Source organism: Aptenodytes patagonicus, chromosome 12, assembly GCF_965638725.1.
Source record: "Aptenodytes patagonicus chromosome 12, bAptPat1.pri.cur, whole genome shotgun sequence".
NCBI classification, from domain to species: Eukaryota; Metazoa; Chordata; class Aves; order Sphenisciformes; family Spheniscidae; genus Aptenodytes; species Aptenodytes patagonicus.
In genome coordinates this window covers 20,690,058-20,710,759 of record NC_134960.1, presented here as the reverse complement: position 1 = coordinate 20,710,759, position 20,702 = coordinate 20,690,058, and the positions used below count along the sequence as shown (strand labels likewise).

At 42.9% G+C, this 20,702-nt stretch overlaps 2 protein-coding genes across 3 annotated transcripts in view; one reads left to right on the top strand and one right to left on the bottom strand.

Moving 5' to 3' along the window:
• The window catches only part of CTNNA1 (catenin alpha 1), a 121,116-nt gene that overhangs the window by 54,094 nt on the left and 46,320 nt on the right, over window positions 1-20,702 (bottom strand). The gene's annotated exons all lie outside the window — the stretch shown is intronic.
• Window positions 3,026-5,915, top strand: LRRTM2 (leucine rich repeat transmembrane neuronal 2). Of its 2 annotated transcripts, none has more exons than XM_076349647.1 (2): window positions 3,026-3,463; window positions 4,229-5,915. In XM_076349647.1, exons 1-2 carry the CDS (start codon window positions 3,434-3,436, stop codon window positions 5,345-5,347), a joined length of 1,149 nt encoding a protein of 382 aa, XP_076205762.1. In that variant the 5' UTR covers window positions 3,026-3,433; the 3' UTR covers window positions 5,348-5,915. The 2 variants fall into 2 exon arrangements, with proteins under 2 accessions (XP_076205762.1, XP_076205761.1); XM_076349646.1 differs by having other exon boundaries at window positions 3,801-5,915.

Below are 20,702 nucleotides of genomic sequence, written 5' to 3'. Positions count from 1 at the left end.
CGCATGGTGCCATGCGCCTGGCTGCAAATCCCAGGTGCCCCAGCCTCACCTGCATCTCCACGGCTTGCCATCCTCCAAGCTCCCAGCACAAGAAAGTCAGGCAGCCCACATCTACATCAAGTAAAATTAGCTTATTTGTTGTTCTTAATACACTAGGAAGGCTTCCACAAGATGTCAGCCTAACTAAATGACAACGCTAGCCTCAGGGTGCAATTCTACTTTTCCAGTGCATGCGTTTAGCAGGAAAACCAGTTCTGCTGCTGCTCAAGGAGTGGGGTAAGTGAGAAGCCCCCAAGAGGGTTATTTGGTCCTAGCCAGCTTATTCCTGAGGCAGACATGCCATTGTCCCTCTCCGTGTTGCACGTGACAATTTGGGCCGTTACTTCAAAGCACCCTTTCTGGCAGAAGTCCCCAAATGGCACTCGTATGTGGTTTTCCTCAGCATGCAAGCGAGCTTTCAGTCTCGGGAGAAATGCAACCACGTGAATTTTGCAGGCAGCTGGGATTTATTCCCAGCCTATTACACCTCAACACCCCAGACAGCTCCCAAGGAACAACGTGACTATTACCGCAGAGTTCTAGACTTACGAGAATCAGATGTACGCTTTTGGTAATATCTGTTATTTCACGACAAGTGCACATAAAAAAACATGTTTCCCTAAGAAAAGCACCCATAAAGTTCACATTAACAGTTTCCCAAACAGGAAACTCTCTGGCAAGGTGCTAAATAGCCCTTGTTTGGTTACAGGCCAAAGAATGGAGAGCTTTAGAAAGGAAGCAACTTACCATGTTTGAACATTAACTCTTAACTCTGTGCCAAATTACACAATCTTAATGTGGGAGGAACCTACCAACAGATACTGATGCAGAAAAGCAAAACGCTTCCAAAAGATACCTAAATTCAGCCTCCTGCTAATAGCAAAAAGAGGTAGCCCAGGAGAGGAGTAACATTTGACCTTATAGCCGTTGTCATTTCATTAATTACACCCTTTGGAATGTTATTTTTAAATGTCATGTTATTGTATTTAAATGTTATTAAAATTCAAATCAATACTTCAAATCAGGATTTTGCACTGGATGAGCTGCTATGGGAAGCACAACCACAGGTACTTTGGTGCAGTAGTTCCAGACAGCTGGCAACTGACAGCTAAGGCTGGATTTCAGCTTCGGTTCTTTTCGTACATTGAACATTAAATGTGAAAAAACTTTTTAAATAGGTTTATGTATTTTTTTTGCATGTATTTCTTTCACTCTAGAGCAAATGTGAAAATATTTACTATGGCATAGCAATTGAAGACATTTATCTAGCATTTCCTAATTTGCTTTATCATTACAGATAGTTACTTTCCTGATGGGTGGGGTTGTTTTGCTTTGTTTTTTGGGTGGGTTTGAGGTTTTCTTTTCGTTTGTGTGTTTTTGAAGAGTTCACCTTCTCCATCCCTTTACTTCCCACTTAGCACTTCCCTGCAGTCTGCTCTGGGAAGGACAGCCCACCACAAAAAGGAAGTACCGCAGTCAGTATTACAATTACGCCATGGGACAGTGAAGGGAGAAGCAGGAAGAAAACAGCAAGTCTTAGTTTAAATAAGTACCTCTAAGGAACCAAAGCTTAATAACAAGGGTAAACAGCCATTTTATTTCAAAATCTTCTTTTGACACAATTCATCATCTTCCTCCATCAGCACAGGAAGTTTGTTATTCTCAGCTCATCCCATATCTTGAGGTTGTAAGTGATACCTCTCCTCTACAGAGCAAACATTTTCAAGTGTCTTCTACTACATTATTGCTTTATATTTCAAGGTGAAAATAAAAAAAGCTTATCCAAGTTGCTTGGAGCAGGAAGCTAACGCCCCCCTGCCTCATCCACATCGAGTCAAGGCCAGAGCAGCTCCTCCGAAAGCTCTCCTGCACATGCATGCAAAAATCCTAAAAACAAATTTAAATCAAGTCTGTTCATCTACCTTTCAGTACCAGCTCTCCCAGAGGACAGTTTGCTCTAGATAAAAGGGCAATGAACTTTTAAAGCAAGCAGCCATGACAGCACATTTGCCTCCTCCACGCTGTGCGTGCACGCTCCGGCCAGAGGCAGGCTCAGCCGTAACAGCGCGGACAGCTTTGCAGGGTCACCATTTCTGCAAATGCAAATTTCTGCAACTCTAAAACACACGGGATAACTGTTATGGACCTACCCCGCAGTGAGATGCTAACGGAAGTAATGTTCCCCCTTTCACAGGGGCCATATAACACTAGAATGTAATCGGTTACCACAAGGAAGCCCTCAAACTGCTCTGATGATAAATGTCAACCTCACGACTTCTCTTGCGCTCCAGTCCCCAGGAAAAAGCAAGTACAAAAGCCACTGTTTGGGGGGGAAAAAATAGATTTTCTAGTTTCATAACTGCATGCTGTCAAGCTGGATTCCAATGAGATTTTTCCTGTGCCCTAACGCAAGCTTTGCTTTTTCCAGAAATTTCTCATTGCTTGAAGTGTTTGCTCCTGTCCTTTTCTCCCGGGCTATGCGCTGTACTTTTTGACACACCACCTTCATCTAAATGACTGTTCTCTCCCTTTACCACTTTTGCAGGGACCACAGTCACATAGTTGTTACACGGAGCTTTAAGCTGCTAAATCCCTCTCACCTCCGTGAAAAGCTGGTGCTAACCAGCATCCTCTGTTCAAACTGTGCATACTTCGCATCTGAAAGTTCCTTTTATGCAGCGATATTTAACAGAAAACTGGCAGCAGCTAGCACTGAGGCACTTCCAACCGCAGCTCTGCGCTGCTTTTAATGCCAGCTGAATACAGCCAGTACAGATGTAGGAGGGGGGAGCGGGGTGGTGCAAGTCTTTCCTATTCCTTCTATCGTGGGGACGAAGGACTCCTACCGTTTATTCCCCCCCCCCCCCAATCAGTGGTCTTTAACACGATCACAGTATGCACCACAATGCTTTAAAACAGCAAAGCTTCTGGAAAACCCAAACAAAAGGAACGTCACCAGGTGACGTCAGCCTATATACAGCCCTGTGTGGTCGCAGCGCATAAGCAAATCCATTCTTGTACCGCTTCCCTGAAAAGCTTTTCAGTAAATGCACTCATGCTACTACAGGAGCTTCTCTCAGCAATAAGCCACCCATCTGCCATCAACAAGTTAGGACTAAAGGAAGCCACAGCTGCGGAAAAAGAAAACGTGAGCTTCAATTAAACAGCTGAGCAGCCACAGAGGATGAAAACTTGTATTAAGCGTTGATTTAAAAATTGCAGACCTGTCAGAGGAGATCAAGCCAGTGATTTCAAAAGGAATATTCCAAGAGAGCATCGTGGATTCAGTTTTGCACTAATATCAAAGGACACTAAACACAGTAAATTATTCAAAGGCTACTTTACATTAGAGCCTTTTACAGACTCACCGCGTTGAGTCTAAAACTACGACTGAATGCAACCTCCAATGTACTCAAAAGAATGGGTAAGTTCCTGCGTTTCTATATACCTTGTATAATGAATGACCGGCTATGCTTTAAAGCAGCAGTTAGGTGCTAAAGCAAATTTTTCTGCACTGAACCTTATGAAAAAAAAATGTTTTCCAATTGTGACACTGTAATCCTCCGTAATAGAGATAAAGACTCATCCTAAGTGTAATATCCAAGTATTCTGTGTTTCGTAGTAAGTTTTTTCTTGCATTTAGAATTAGCTTGTCGGAAATGCATGGCAATGTTATCTGCAGTGAAATCTTCCATCGTGATGTTCAAAGTATACTGATAAGGCTATCCTATCTTGTTGTTTTCCTAAATTATATTCTGCAGGCTTACATTTCAAGTGGCCATTAGGGGCTCGTATGCTGGCAGCACTATATGCAATGAGTATGGTTTTAAAAATGCTGCCTGCCTTGGGCATGGCTTGTCCACCAAAATGTCGCTGTGAGAAGCTGCTCTTTTACTGTGACTCTCAGGGGTTTCACTCAGTGCCAAACACCACTGAAAAGGGCTCGCTAGGTTTGTCACTGAGGCACAATTATATTTCTGAACTTGAAAGGGATCAATTTGCAAGCTTCAGTCAACTTACTTGGCTTCACTTAGATCATAATCAAATTGCAACAGTCAGAGAAGATTCTTTTCAAGGACTGTATAAACTTAAGGAATTAGTCTTAAGTTCCAACAAAATCTTTCATTTGCCAAACACAACTTTTAGCCAGCTGCTTAACCTGCAGAATTTGGACCTCTCTTTTAATCAGTTATCCTCTCTGCACCCCGAGCTCTTCTACGGCCTTCGCAAGCTACAGACCTTGCACTTGCGTTCCAACTCCCTGCGGACCATCCCAGTCCGCCTGTTCTGGGACTGTCGTAGCCTGGAGTTCCTGGATTTGAGCACAAACCGCTTGCGAAGTTTGGCTCGCAATGGATTTGCGGGATTAATCAAGCTGAGAGAGCTTCACCTAGAGCACAACCAGCTGACAAAGATTAATTTTGCTCACTTCCTCCGGCTGAGCAGCCTGCACACTCTCTTCTTGCAGTGGAACAAAATTAGCAACTTGACATGTGGGATGGAGTGGACCTGGGGCACCTTAGAAAAGCTCGATTTGACTGGAAACGAAATCAAAGCCATCGACCTAACCGTCTTTGAAACTATGCCTAACCTTAAAACCCTCCTAATGGATAACAACAAGCTCACCACTCTGGATTCCAAGATCCTAAGTTCACTGACATCCCTCACCACCGTGGGCCTCTCCGGCAATCTGTGGGAATGCAGCCCAAAGATCTGCGCCTTGGCCACATGGTTGAGTGGCTTCCAAGGTCGGTGGGAGCACTCCATCCTCTGCCACAGCCCCGACCACACCCAGGGAGAGGATATTCTGGATGCAGTCTATGGTTTTCAGCTTTGCTGGAATTTATCAACTGTTGTTACGCCCGTGGCTACGACGTACGCAGTTCCGACTACCGAGTACACGAAAAGAATAAGCTCTTCTCATTTCCATATGGGAGACAAAGAGATTCCAACTACAGCAGGCATGGTCGTTACCACCGAAGAACATTTCCCCGAGCCAAACAATGCCATCTTCACTCAGAGGGTAATTACAGGAACAATGGCTTTATTGTTTTCTTTCTTTTTTATCATTTTTATAGTGTTCATCTCCAGGAAGTGCTGCCCTCCCACATTAAGAAGAATTAGGCAGTGCTCAATGATTCAAAACCACAGGCAGCTCCGATCCCAAACACGGCTGCATATGGCAAATATGTCAGACCAAGGACCCTATAACGAATACGAACCCACCCACGAAGGACCCTTCATCATCATCAACGGCTATGGACAGTGCAAGTGTCAGCAGCTGCCATATAAAGAATGTGAAGTATAATACCTACATGCCATCAAAAATTAAATCAGATAAGTAACCTATTTTAAAATTGTAGGGGACCTACATCAGATTCTAATTTTTACAAACGTTGACATAAAGCCTAATTTTCCAAGCTACTTAATGGAAACATTGTTTATGGAGTGGTGCAGTATTTTTAAGTTTTTTAAAAAATAAATCCATAATATTTTCAGTGTTAAAGAAGCAATGATTACATTAAACTTGCACTCCTAATGTTTAAAAGTCTAAAAAGATGCTCACCTCAAACTATGTAAAGTGTTTCATGTTACGTAATTATATGACTGTGTGTAAACATTTCTACCCAAGTCTCCATATTCTACTTTTTCTAATGAAAACAGTATGAGGGGAAGGATACTGGATATCTGTACAGAGATCTGCAGGGGGGCATACGCTCCGTTTGTTCCACTGCAGCTGTAGGATCCCAAACACTCCAGCTGTTCCATTCACTTTAAAGGCAGCCGTGGAGGAAAATTTTCCTCCTCTGATAATTTCACTCCAGTAAAAAAGGGGAGGGGAAACAAAAAAAGAGCAACGAAGGTCCAGGTGGGGATTTAAGTGCATTGGGGACCGGTGAATTTATTTTAAATACAGTTTTCCTATCTGCATTCACAGTTGGGCTTGCTTAAACAGTCCTCGCTAAAGCTCACAATGGATACAGAAAGGAGCAGTTCACACGGTCACAAATTAGCAGGACGATCACAAATTAGCAGGACGACTCTCCAGGCGCTTACAAAGTAGGCAGCGTAGCTCATTTAGGAAGGCTCAGTACGACAGGATCAATTCTAAATATTAAGCGCATTCAATTCTTATCAGCTCTCTGGTTTGACTTGATGATGCTTTTCATGAATTCAGGCTAATTACTTAAGACTATGAATAAATAGCATTTCAACACCTTTTCATGTGTAAATACCCTTAATGCGAGTTTTTCTTAATTAAAAGTAAATATCAACCGCGAGGTTAAGGAGAAGAGGGAAGGAAGGAAGGAAGAAGCCTCTCTTTGTCCCCCCGCTGCCCCCCCAGCTGAGGCTTCCTCTCGCCTGGAAGCTATTTTCACGCACTAACTCCACTGGTTTCTCTGGAGACAGAATTAGCCCCTGTAATATAAGCTCTCACTTATCCACCTCTTCCAAAATTCAAGGTAATTACCAGTTAAAAAAAACCAAACCCGTATCTTCTGATAAGTTAGGAAAATAATTAGTTTATAGAATAGTTCACTGAAAAATGTTTTGTTTCTTACTTGATATGGGACAGAATCTAAACTAGTATGCCATTTAAAAAAATCATATATAAATATATATATACACACGCACCTCATTCTTAAGGAGTAATTTGATTTCTTTAGCCAGAAGTACCATATTGCTATTTATACTGTATTATGAAATTATATGTAAATATTTGCAGATCTATGCAGCGACAGTGGTACTCAGATGCCACGGGGGCGGGGTGGGGGGGTCTGCAAAGGATTACATTATTTTTAAGTCAACTGCTCAAATATTGTAAACGTTCTAACCAAAGCTAAAAGGACCAGAGGGATGGAAATTTTTTTTATATATATATACACACACACACACGTATGTGTAACTAAAAAAAAAAAGTGTTGTGTCCAATGCTGCAGTGTTAAACAATTACCAGCACACACAGATGAAGAAAAGAAATTCCTCACAGTGTTGACATACCTTGAACAAATCGGTAATTACAGTATGCTAATTGTGTTGTACTAAACTATTCCGCAAACTTTTTAAACAGAAAAATCACTGCATAAAAATCTGTTTGCTATTTCACTCTGCTTTTATATATCTGTATTACCACTTAGTGAGGTATTTAGGGTGCAATTATACAAGTTCGATGTTTTATTGTGAAATGAATTCGTCCAAGGCAATTATAGCAAGATAAGTGTGACTTCTGTTAAGATTTTACATAAAGATTTTTCAATTACTGGTTTTGAAGATATTAATTTGCATCATTTTACTTTTACATACAGTGCCCTTATTATAATACAAGTATTTTGTTTACTTCCTGTGACTCTGTACGTTAATGGAAGAGATTCAGTGAAGCCTAATAGTTTTCCATAGAGATAACTTTGAACCCTCGTAACTGTTTATACTACGATGAGCCATTTACACCTATTCTAGGAAATCAATTACTGCTTTTAACTGAATACAATAAATCCTGCAGGACAGGTGGACAAAGAGCAAATATTCTGTATGATTAAATCCCACGTAAGGCAGAAGGCCAGACCTAAGCTAATAAGTACAAAAATGTACTGGTATCTAAGGGTATTTAGCTGCTTGTAGAAAGACTTGCTTCATTCCTTATCACGAGTAAGTGCTCACAGCTCTTCCCTTATGTCCAGGCTTTTGCTCTCCTCTGGGCAGGCGAGCGTGCATCACTGTCTCAGCAGCAACCTGCCCCTGCCTGTGCACCTCCCTTACCTTGTGTTAACTAACACGATGGTCTGCACCGGGTGGAACTGGAAAGCAGACGCTTTTGGGAATGATTTTCATGTACAGCTGTGGGGTACCAGCAGAGACAAAGTTATAACCGAACTCATTAATTATACTGGCAGCCAATAATCTTGCTACACTATCATCAACCATCAGATGTCAATACAGAACTCTGGTGTCCTCAGCTGCATTTGCAAGAAGGAATTCCACCTTTCTCCTCCACGCCCAGCAGAAACCCTTGCTGCAAGACAGTTCAAAAGGTACCACGACAGCCTTCTGCACAGTAACGAGAAGTGGCCGCCTGACTGAAGCGCTGAGGTTCCTCCCGAGGAGGTGCTTTCCCAATACCCCAGCTCTGCGCAGAAGCCCACTCCATCTTTATTAGCTTATAATTATGCCCAAGAAGAGTAAAGACAGATGTTCCAGCAATGCTGGATTTAATCCTCTTCTCCACCCCAGCCACTCATACCAGTTTTCCAAGCATTAAAGCACTGTTCCAGTGTCTCTCAAAGCAAACACACCCAGGCGCCCAACTTCTCTCCCCCACCAGTATCCCCAGTTTCCACTGGTCCTGCAGTGCTGCCTTGGTTTGCAGACCACGAAGCAGGAGGCCAGCAGACACAGCCTACCATGGCACTGTTCAATTTTACTTTGATGCTCTGTACTACACACTAATACACAGCCAATCTCCCAAATGCCGTGCTTTATGCCTGCCATTTCCAAAACCATTTGTTGCCAGGTTCCAGGCGTAGGCAAAGCAATTCTGCAAACATTACATTTAGGGTAACAGGTATCATAAAACTCACAGAATGTCAGACATTAACAGTGAAGTCAACTTGAATTCCCTTAGGAGGGACAGCAAACAGCAGGCAAAGCCATCACTCTACACAAGGACACGACCAGAGGCTGTTAATTTTTGTTTTTTTGTTTTTTGTTTTTTTTTTTTTTTTTAAAAAGTTACTGTCTTCCATTCTCAATTGCTTGTGACTCTTCTAGGCAAGGAGGGCATTGTAATAATTGCATCACTCGGCAGTCTGATTTATTTTGTTTACGGAACAAGAACCACGATGATTTGGTTTAAATTCATCATATTTCAGTATGAGCACTGGCTGATGCCAAGAGGTTGTTAACTTGGTCTCTCCAAATATCATCTCTGTTGCACAGCCTCAGTTCCTACAGATACTAAATGGCATTATAGGTGCTTCACCACCTCTGGGCACAGCCTCATGCAAGTGTTCAGGGCTTCTTAAAAATGAAAATTTTTTCTACTGCTCTTGAGATCCTCATCCCATCCAAAGATCTCCTCCAGCCTCACTGATCTCCAGCCAGCTTTTCCTCCTCCCCACCCTTGCATCAGTGAAATGCAAACCTCGCAGCACAAGTTCAATTTTTGAGTCATCATACTGGAACAGGTCTGAATTAATGCTTTCAGTTCCCCTCTCGTTAGTCGCTCTGCATTAGATCATCGTTTAAATGCACACAACTAAAAATTACTCAATAAAGAGTAAAATGGGTTAGCGTTCAGTCTCCGGCTGAAGTGTTCCTCTGCACAGAGCTCCCATTTTCTATCAGATGGAAACATAATTAATGCCGCTGTATCAATGTTTGTTTTTGTTTGCTTTTCCCCCAAGCAGAAATTATCTGATTTTTCAGTGATAAGCCTAGCCTGCATGCAAATCTAAGCATCTGAGCTTATGTCCCATTACCCCCCTTCGAAGACAGTGGCCTATTGCTAACATGTAAAATCAGAAGTATCCAGTGGCTTTAAACCAGAAATCTGCACTTCACACTTATTTTTAATGTGTCTAAGTTAATTTCTGTACTACTTTAATGAAAATAAAGCTGATTTAATTTTGTGATCTGCGTAGCTATCAAAATCCATCTGTTCAGACCTATGAAATCCACCCAGAAGCTGAATTTCATCTTTCTTATGACATTTTCCATAGAAAATAAAAGTTCAGAGGGGGATACAGTATTTCTCCTCCCCCAAAAAAAGGAACAAGCAAGGAAACAAGAAAAATCAAAGGCAGTTACACAGCAGCAGCTCCTCCCTCCCCCCACCTTTCTCCATTGCAGAGTCCTGTACACTAGAACTGGTGCCAGGCTTTGCTTTTAAGCCATCACACTAGCAGGATGCTTAAAGATCATTTCAGAGTCATCTGGAAATTCAGCATTTCACACCTTGTATAAAAACCTTTTGAGAGGTATCTAGGGAAAGGTAACGGAAGCTTTGATGGATATCATCAAGCCTCAGACAGGGCAAAACTTGCGCTATCTAAGGGCAAAACACCATGCAGCTTGTGCACCTCTGGTGTAAGCAATGAAAAGCTGCACCTGCTATCCTTCAGCCACTCCTTTGTAAACAAACAAACAAAACCCACCCCATTTTTCTTTTTACCATCATGAAAACATTAGTGAGTGAACTATTCTACCAGCTTAGCAACCAGAGATCGAAAAGAAGGAGTCTTAGATGCATTGTATTTAAATTGTGTTTAAAGAGCCACTTTCTGGTGGGAGGGGGCGTAAGTAATGGAGTGAAACAAAGTGCAGTGTACAGAAAAATTTTGTTATTAAAATTGTGTATACTGTAAAACTGAATTTGCCTCTTTCTTCCTCCCTTTTCAAACAGAGGTGTCAAAAGCTCATTCTTTCACAATATGTGAAGACCAGTCTACATCCTCTGCAGTTTAAGAGCGCATCAGCACTACCCAAAGCAGACGAGTCAGGTTTGGGCCAGTCCATTTGCATAATGGTATCAAATATGGCACTTTCTGTTTTACTACAATAAATGAGCTGGTCTGCACGGGTTCTTCTCAAACATGATGTCTCTTGACTAGCAAAAATTGTTTGTATAAGCAAGATGAGAGTGAAAATCAAACTCTCAGCCCTTGAGACTGAACCCCTGTGAGTACCTGCATCAGAAACAGCACAGGCAGTAGCATCCTCTCCAGCGTGAGCCTCGGCACGCCCCGGCAGAGGCTGCCTGCAGAGACCTGGCTCTAACCCTGGGTGTTCCCCTTGGGTCGCCTGGTAGACCAACCGTTGGTCATGGTGCCAGCCAGGAGCGTGGTGTTTCCAACAGGACCACCTTGCCAAGAATTTAGCAAAGACAAACAATCCATATCATTTAGAGATGTCAAACTAGCAAGACATCACTTCGGCTCTGAATTACAGCCACCTAGAAAGTGTCAGAAATACATTCCCTGTACAAAAAGTGTTCTTTATATGGGCTACCGCAATGAACGTGATGTTCAAAAAAAATCACAGTGCTTCAATAACATGAGAAAGATTTCTGATTTAGAGAAGTGACAAGTTCACGGACACAACCCAAAAGCCTTGATACAACAGCTGAACAAAAGAACAAGTTCCAGGATGTTCCAAGAGGATTGCATGCACCGAACTGCCAGCTAAAATCATTTTAGTAAGTAAGCCTTAGCTGCATTTACTTTTTTGCAAAAGGTTTGGCTGGAACAAGTTCTCAAGGGTTTTAAATGTCAGTTGGCTAACTGCCTCTCAAATCCTTCTAATACTTCAAAGAAGCACATGATAAATCTATTTTCTTAAAACTCTCAAAGACACTAATTTTAAGATAAAAAGCATCTCTCATGCAAAACCAGTTGTTTTCGCAAGCAAAGGTAAGATACATAACAGAAGAAAGTATTCTGAATATACTATGCAAAACCTTTAAATCCAATTAGTAACAAGGAAATGTCAACATCACTAGCAACTTACTTTTAGATGCAGGCTGTGTTAAGACAACTGCAAAAAAATTGAGACTCAAGAATCTGACTGGAGAGGACTGCACAAATGAACTGAAAATTGCAGCACATCTGGGGAAGTGCCAACTCCCTCCTCTGGTGAGTGTACAGGCTAAGGGACAGAATTCAGTGCAAGTGTTCATCCACCATAAAAACCCTAATGTGAATATTTACTGTAACCCGTTCTTAAGGAAAAAAGCCTTATGAAACCATCGTTACCTAATCAACAATTTCACCACCATGAAGATACTAGGAAAACAATTGTACTATAATTAAAGCTCTATCTGTCATATTTGACATCAGGAACCACGTGCTCTGGCAGTTATTTTGGAAGAAATGTTTTATGCTGAGGGTGGTGAAGCACTGGCCCAGGTTGCCCAGAGAGGTGGTGGATGCCCCATCCCTGGAAACATTCAAGGTCAGGTTGGACGGGGCTCTGAGCAACCTGATCTAGTTGAAGATGGCCCTGCTCATTGCAGGGGGGGTTGGACTAGATGAACTTTAAAAGGTACCTTCCAACCCAAGCCATACTATGATTCTAGGAAACAAAAAAAAATTACTGCAATTCCCTCATTAACAAAATTTCATGTTTATTTCTGTGATGCATGACTAAAGAGGTTTGGCTACTAAGGGCATTCAGCAAACATTTCTGGGCTGAGAGGTAACCAAAACACTATTTTAATCAACAAGGTCTAAGAAATTTGACTTTCTTCGTTCTTAGTCTGCTAAAAGGACAAGACCAAAGACTTAAGTATACACAGAAATCATTTGAGACCTTCTGATTTCGCAGCATAAGAAACAGCAGCTAGCTGAACAGTGACCAGAGGGGAATATATCTTGAGTTAAATACAAGGTCTTCTCCCCAGTACGTAACACAAACACTTCCAATACACACACAAGCAAAACTAAAGCGGTATTCTCTACTACCAGGACATTTTAAGAAACTAATAAATCTTCCTTTTAAAAAAAACAAAGTATTTCTTTTAAATGCTGTTCAAGTAACTTACCCCCATTTTCTCCCAGCAGGCTCTACTAATTGTGTGTTGAATACTCAAGCAAACTAGACACAGAGAAAGCGCTGGTTTTCTTTTCCACTAATCCTTACCCCTGAAGAGTGTGCAGTGCCTCCAATGTTTGATAAAGAATCATTAAGGTTGGAAAACACCTCTAAGATCGTCGAGTCCAACCGTCAACCCAACACCCCCATGCCCACTAAACCATGTCCCTAAGCGCCGCATCTACACGTCTTTTAAATACTTCCAGGGATGGGGACTCAACCACTTCCCTGGGCAGCCTGTTCCAATGTTTCACCACTCTTTCAGTAAAGACATTTTTCCTTACATCCAATCTAAACCTCCCCTGCCGCAACTTGAGGCCATTTCCTCTCGTCCTATCGCTTGTTACTTCGGAGAAAAGACCAACACCCACCTCGCTACAACCTCCTTTCAGGGAGTTGTAGAGAGCGATGAGGTCTACCCTCAGCCTCCTCTTCTCCAGGCTGAACAGTCCCAGTTCCCTCAGCCGCTCCTCATCAGACTTGTTCTCCAGACCCCTCACCAGCCTCGTTGCCCTTCTCTGGACACGCACCAGCCCCTCGACGTCCTTCTTGTAGTGAGAGGCCCAAAACTGAACACAGTATTCGAGGTGCGGCCTCACCAGTGCCGAGTACAGGGGCACGATCGCTTCCCTGCTCCTGCTGGCCACACTATTGCTGATACAGGCCAGGATGCCATTGGCCTTCTTGGCCGCCTGGGCACACTGCCGGCTCATGTTCAGCCGGCTGTCGACCAGCACCCCCAGGTCCTTTTCCGCCAGGCAGCTTTCCAGCCACTCTTCCCCAAGCCTGTAGTGCTGTGTGGGGTTGTTGTGGCCCAAGTGCAGGACCCGGCACTTGGCCTTGTTGAACCTCATACAGTTGGCCTTGGCCCATCGATCCAGCCTGTCCAGGTCCCTCTGCAGAGCCTTCCTACCCTCGAGCAGATCAACACTCCCGCCCAACTTGGTGTCGTCTGCAAACTTACTGAGGGTGCACTCGATCCCCTCATCCAGATCATCGATAAAGATATTGAACAGAACTGACCCCAAAACTGAGCCCTGGGGAACACCGCTCGTGACCAGCCGCCAACTGGATTGAACTCCATTCACCACAACTCTCTGGGCCCGGCCGTCCAGCCAGTTTTTGACCCAGCGCAGAGTCCACCTGTCTAAGCCGTGAGCCGCCAGCTTCTCTAGGAGAATGCTGTGGGAGACGGTGTCAAAGGCCTTACTGAAGTCCAGGTAGACCACATCCACAGCCTTTCCCTCATCCACTAGGCGGGTCACCTGGTCATAGAAGGAGATCAGGTTGGTCAAGCAGGACCTGCCTCTCATGAATCCGTGCTGGTTGGGCCTGATCCCCTGGTTGTCCTGCACGTGCCTTGTGAGCGCCCTCAAGATGAACCGCTCCATAATCTTCCCCGGCACCGAGGTCAGGCTGACAGGCCTGTAGTTCCCCGGATCCTCCTTCCGGCCCTTCTTGTAGATGGGCGTCACATTGGCAAGCCTCCAGTCGTCTGGGACCCCCCCTGTTAACCGGGACTGCTGATAAATGATGGAGAGTGGCTTGGTGAGCTCCTCCACCAGCTCCCTCAGGTGGATCCCATCCGACCCCATAGACATGTCAGCGTCCAGGTGGTGTAGCGAGTCGTTAACTGCTTCCTCTTGGAAGAGGGATTTATCCTGCTCGCCATCCCTGTCTTCCAGCTCAGGGGGCTGAATACCCTGAGGATAACTGGTCTGCCTGTTAAAGACTAAGGCAAAGAAGGCATTAAGTACCTCAGCCTTTTCCTCATCCTTGGTGACAATGTTCCCCCCCGCATCCAATAAAGGATGGAGATTTTCCTTGGCTCTCTTCTTGTCATTAATATAGTTGTAGAAACATTTTTTGTCGTCTCTAACGACAGCGGCCAGATTGTGTTCTAGCCGGGCTTTTGCCTTTCTCATTTCCTCTCTGCACGACCTAATGAGATCCCTGCACTCTTCTTGAGTCGCCTGCCCCTTCTTCCACAAGCGGTAAACTCTCCTTTTTTCCTGAGTCCCAGCAAGAGCTCCCCGTTCAGCCAGGCCGGTTGTCTTCCCCGCCTGTTCTTCTTACAGCGTATGGGGACAGCCTGCTCCTGAGCCTTTAAGACTTCCTTCTTGAAGATCATCCAGCCTTCCTGGACCCCTTTGCCCTTCAGGACTGTTTCCCAAGGGACTCTCTCAACCAGCGTCCTGAACAGGCCAAAGTCTGCCCTCCGGAAGTCCATGGTTGCGGTTTTGCTGGCAATATAGGTGCATTATGGTGCATATAGGTTTTGCTGGCAATATAGGTGCATTATGCTTTATACCAGTTTAAAAAAGCAGCCTTATGTCACGAAAAGTCTTGAAGTAAGTAAGTGGAAAAGGTTCATCCATCAAGAAGGTTCTTAAATAATGAATGGGTCATAATTCTTTGCAGTCAAAAGCAATTAATTTTCTGTATTATAATCAGGAAAATAAATCTGAAAAATCCATTCCAATGGCTCTGAATCTGAAGGCAGTGTTGCAGCTGAATTTTTAATCTTAAAATACAAGAGCAATGAGGACTTCTGCTGTTTAAACATACAATCTTCTACCAAACAGAACAGCTTTAGTGCATATTTAATAGGTAGAACGGGTTTTGCGAGACCGCATGAGATTAAAGACAGCACTAGATACAGGAAATGCATTTCAAGTAGAAAGGTCTTTCCAAGATACTTCTCAACTGTATAGCTACAAAAATTCTGGAAATATCCTTTATGAAGTGTACAAAATACTGCAGAAAAGCTTATTGCAAAAAGTAGTTTCACTTATATGTTTGCAAAGAGCTAAAAATATTGAGAAGAGTGTTAATGCAGAATCCAGCCGAACCCTACAGCAAGTATTCTTATTAGGATGCATTTGCTCTCTTCCCTTTAACAAACTCCTAAATAATCCATCACGTTAGCTGGGACTATCAATTTCTGCCCTCAAATAGATTGCTTCAACCCTGATACCACCCTAAGTTTTTAATCTTTCAGAGAAGAAAAAACTGTAAAATTAATAGAGCTCTTAGTAAAGTTAATAATGACACAATCTGTTAGCAGTGACAACATGGGAAGGGGACAGGGACACAGACTACAAGTGAGTTTCCATCTCTAAAGGCACCACACAACAAGGGGAACACACGTGTGCATTCCCCTGCACCGCAGACACTTTCAGAAGCTTTGTTAACAATCTCTGCTTTGAGTAAGTCAGATTTTAGCTACCCAAGCCAACTCACCTGACCCAGAAGGGAGCCACACTGAACATCCTCAGCACGCACCTATCAAAGGATGCGAGCCAGGAACAAACTACTAAGTTGGGAAAACCACACAGCGGGCCACTCTGCAAGCCCCCAGGTCTAACTTCACACTTCATTTAAAGAGCAAGAGATATTAAAGCATCATCTTTATTGTCCTCGGGATAAGACAGCAGGCTTCAGTAAAGACATGGAACTACTTATTGATCGAATCTAGCCCTGAAGCATGCCATCCCCAAACAGCCAGCAACATCTGTTGTACCAAGGTCTACAAAGACTTAGGATTAACTCCATGCTTGAAATTCTGGTTGAACAATTTAAAGGTTAAAGAATTCCTCCTCAATCCTTCCAGATAGTCCTTAAGATGGAAGTAGCTGTGTCACTGCTTCCAGGTAGGACAGACACCTAGCTCAGCACCCGGGGCAGCAGCAGACCACTGCAAGGCAGACCCGGAGCATAGGCAGCCAAGTTTGGTAACTCCTAATGACAGCTGGAGGCTCTATAGGTATCAAGTGTATATCTTTAGGGTTCAGGCCTTCAAGAATTTAACAGCCACAGGGCAGGCAGGAAGAGAAAGCCATCTCTAATTTATATTCTTCTCTATGGATGACCGGTTTAGCTCTGGGACATCTATTAGCACCATGGCAGCTGTGGAACTTGGAAATAAGAGAGCTTTGACTACATGACAGATGCCTTTTGCCTGCAATTAGCATCCAGTCCTAAGACACCAGAAACTTCAAAAAAGGCTAAGCTTAGCCATTTGATTAGGTTGAACTACAGAAAAAAATACAGTAAGCTTTGGCAGGTACTACATCTCTAACATGACACTGTGCTCCTGAGCAAAATAAAAACAGATACCTTCGAAAAGTTACTATAGTCTATAGTGACAGTTAACTTTTAGGAGATGTCTGTACATCCTTTACTGAAACTAGAAAGTAGCATGCTCAATGTCCCATGTGTAATGAGCTTTTGCCAGGTATTACTCTCTGCCTGTGAGTGGAGAGCGAGTCTCTAGACCAGCTAAAATACGTCAGTCCTTTCGATGAGGGATATCTGCTGCCCATAGTTAAAATAATTAAACACCCGCATAGTCCACCACGTAACTTAATGTAACAGTGATGTCAGGACTAAGGCATTTCAGATATTTACAGACCACGCGTGCAACTTCAATATACCTTCAGTGCTGGGAACTGCTGAACACGTTGCAATGCGTCTTCCACTCCAAGTTTTGGATTTGTCAGTGATGTAGGTATTTGTTGACAAATCCGAAACTTGGAGAAAACCACCACTTTGTTCCAAATCTGAGAAGTGTTTATGAAATGAATTCAAAGCTCTTGCTCCCATGCTGCAGAGATGTACCCTTACCAGCAGGGACCGGGACAGTAAACACCACCTGACATGCAGCGAGGTTCTTGTGCAAAAAGCACTTGCACAAAAGCAGTAACATTACACGGAGACCTGGAACGTGGAAGTGCTCGGCACCCTCCTCTAACGCAGCTCAAGACTACTCCGGGATCTTCCCGTGACTAACAGCTGACAGCACGCCGTAAAACACGGCGGACAAATGAAAGCACTGATAAAGTGGAGAATGACTCCAGTGCACCACACAGATAAATTTCAGGGATATTACCCCTTCATATCTACAACTGTCTATGGACAACAATTAACTTGACAAAGCATGCCAATGAGAGTGTCCAGAGACACATAAAAAAAGTTTTATACTACATTCAAATGAGGTGATGCTACTAGACTGCAGACTGCTTTCTTCTTCTTGTGGGCACTCGATCATTTGAATATACCACAGTAAAGCTGCATCATCAAAATAGGAACTTTCCGACACCTACTTTTACTGTCCATTTATTCAAAAATAGTAATCTTCATCAGGCAAATCAGTAAGTGATCATCAGCTTTAAAAAACAGTTTCAATTGTTTATGCAAACCTAGCTACATTGCAGCACATTCTGTTCACTGCAGCTCCTCTGACTTCAACCCGTGCTGTAACAGTCAAGAGCAAAATTTAGTCTGTACTCAGTGACCATCAGACACCCACTGGGAGCCATGAAAATAGAAGGAAACCACTCTAGAAAGATGAGGTTACGTAAATAACAAAACAACCTAACCGCCCCATTCCTCTAAAACATTAATTATGCACACATATGCAATGAATAAAAAAAAATATAAAAAAAGAGATGTGACACAGTAAATCCACCTGAAGCAAAATGAAATATATGCAACCAGTGATCCTGGGCTACTAACTGAAAACAATATTTAAAAATCTAAATTAAATCTCAAAAAAAACCCCAACCCACTAATGGGGAAGTTTACCTATGGAGGGCAGAAAAACTTTTAAAAATTCAGTTTCAAGAAGGGTTTGGGCCTCTGCAGATGGGAATTTCTGCACAGAGACAGTTTCAAGGATATAGATATTATCTTAGTACCAGACTCCTGTTACTATGTTAGTCAATAACTTAATGTTATCTTTATCTATATAAAAGTACATCAGCTCTGACCATATCATCTTACCCTAAACCTATGTCTGTTAAAATTGTGTGCCTACTACTTTACAACTGCCTCTTTCTGAGCTTTTTACCCATTACCAGCTGCAGGTCATCCGTCTTGCACTTCGGGTATTTCTTGGTCATCTAAACCTCCAGCTAGTCTAAGTATTGCTCAGTTGCCATAAATTGATTTAAATGGGTAAACTATGCTAAGAATATTACTAACTTTAATCCTGGGTGGGGGGTTGAATAATTACTATACCATTTCCTACATTTGCTTATGCAAGACATATGTTTTAAACTACTGAAAGAATTAGGACTAAATGACAAGTCCACATTCTTGACGCAGATTGCTCACAGACACAAGGTGCAAAATATGGTAAAGAACAAGAACAGGTTTCAGTGATCTGAGCCAGGATAAAAAAAAAACCACACCATTCTGAGCAGAAAAGAGGACTTTGTGATTATTAAAACAGCTTCTACCAAGGCCATTACACAGCCTGATTTCTGTTTTGACAAGTGGTTTGGTTATTTCTTTTTTTATGTAATGCAGTTATAATCAGGAAAGGCCTGTTTTACCAGTATGTTATCAAAAAGCATTCCACTGCCTTTGAAACAGATATTTCAATTAACATACTTCCAGTATCTTCATTAATATAAAAAAAAAAACTCCAAAAGTCTTACTTCCTTATATGAGAGCTATAATTGGCAACTTCACTCTTGCAGAGTCTATTCCCTAACAAAAAAGGAACATCAGGAGAACACACAAGTTAGTCTTCTTCCAAACTTCATAACATCTTTTAACTTTAATGGCAGCTGGCCAAAATCTTCAGGACTACTCCAGGCTAAAACCCATTCCTAATCCCCGTAACTTCCTCCAGAATTCCCACTCATGGGCAATGCTGGGAGCAGCAGAAAATGCTGGGTCTGGTTAGCAGATGCTGGGGCTAGTTTGTAAGCAGTTCACGTCTTAAGGACAATCGAATCTCGATCATATGAAGTAATAAATTTCATCCCCAGCCCATGCAGGAACCTAGTTACTAACTTGTATATACATACATACATCCACACACCCCTGGCGCTCCAGCTGCAGGGGTAACTAGCAATGTCATTCAAATATCTCCACGGGCAACAGTAACTGAGCAAGTCCTCTTTTAAGCAATGGTGAAATCAAACCTTTAAAATTACTGTCTAGTGCTATCAATGTATTATTTCTTGAAGGGGGAAAAGTGGTATTGCAACAGCACAAAGTAATTTTTTTTTTTTAACTATTATTTTCACCTGTGATGTGGAGAAGGAGGGAAAGGGATGAAGACAGATGTCTGTCTGGTCTGGAAAACAACAGATTCTCAAATGTTTTGTACTACTTTTGTACCACTAACAGGTAATGGAGCTACCAGTGTTCTCTTAAGGCTTATTCTTATATCTAAAGAAGTTAACAGCATAGGTTTTTATGATATAGAGCACACAGGTTCTATACTTTGCAACACATTTCCACCGAGGCAAAAATATCTATTCATACAGATAAGTAATGGTAGGAAAGTGCCAGGGTGCCAAGAAAATCATCCTGCAACAACATGCATCTTTTCCTTAAGAGCTCAAAGGAAAACTGAAATTGGCAATAATACATCATATGCTAACACTGAGTTTTCATTGAACTGAGTTTGCCTAGTTTCCATTAAATCATGATGCTGGGGCAAAGTTAGGACTCTACAAGCCAGACTTGGACCCAGCATTAACAAAGCAAAGACACGTTTTGCAAAAGATTTCAGGTAAGAGGTTTATGTTTCTTGTTACCTTGAACATGTTTTCCAGTTGAGCTCTGAGAGCCAGGTTGAAGGGTTCTAACTTGCACCTGGTTAAGTTTGCCAGGTCCCCACCCACCCTTCAAGCAGCACACTTCCTCCCCAGAGGCCTCCATGACATGGCAGTTCATGCCTAGTCAACAGATGGGAGACAGAAGAGTACCTAGGCTTTATTTTACACAGCTCCAGATATAAAGAGACTATTTTGCAGTGGGTCTGGCATCCTACTCCCTCAGGAGTTTGCAAGCTTGTATTCCTCTTCTCTTCCCTCCCCACCATGAGCAGGCAGGGTACGTGCCGGAGCTGGGGCTCAGGACTCCAGCAACCCAGTTCCAGCCCGCTCTGCTGTGGCTGGTTGTGCCTCTGCAGCCTGCCTCTGCTGCAGCTGACTAGGCAGGTGTCTCCTCCTGGGCCATCCTGGACCACAGCCCCAAGCCCCAGCTCTCACCTAACCCAGCAGAGAGCAGAAGAAAACATGCAGTGGAAAAGCAGCAAGTCGGCACCATGCTGCAAC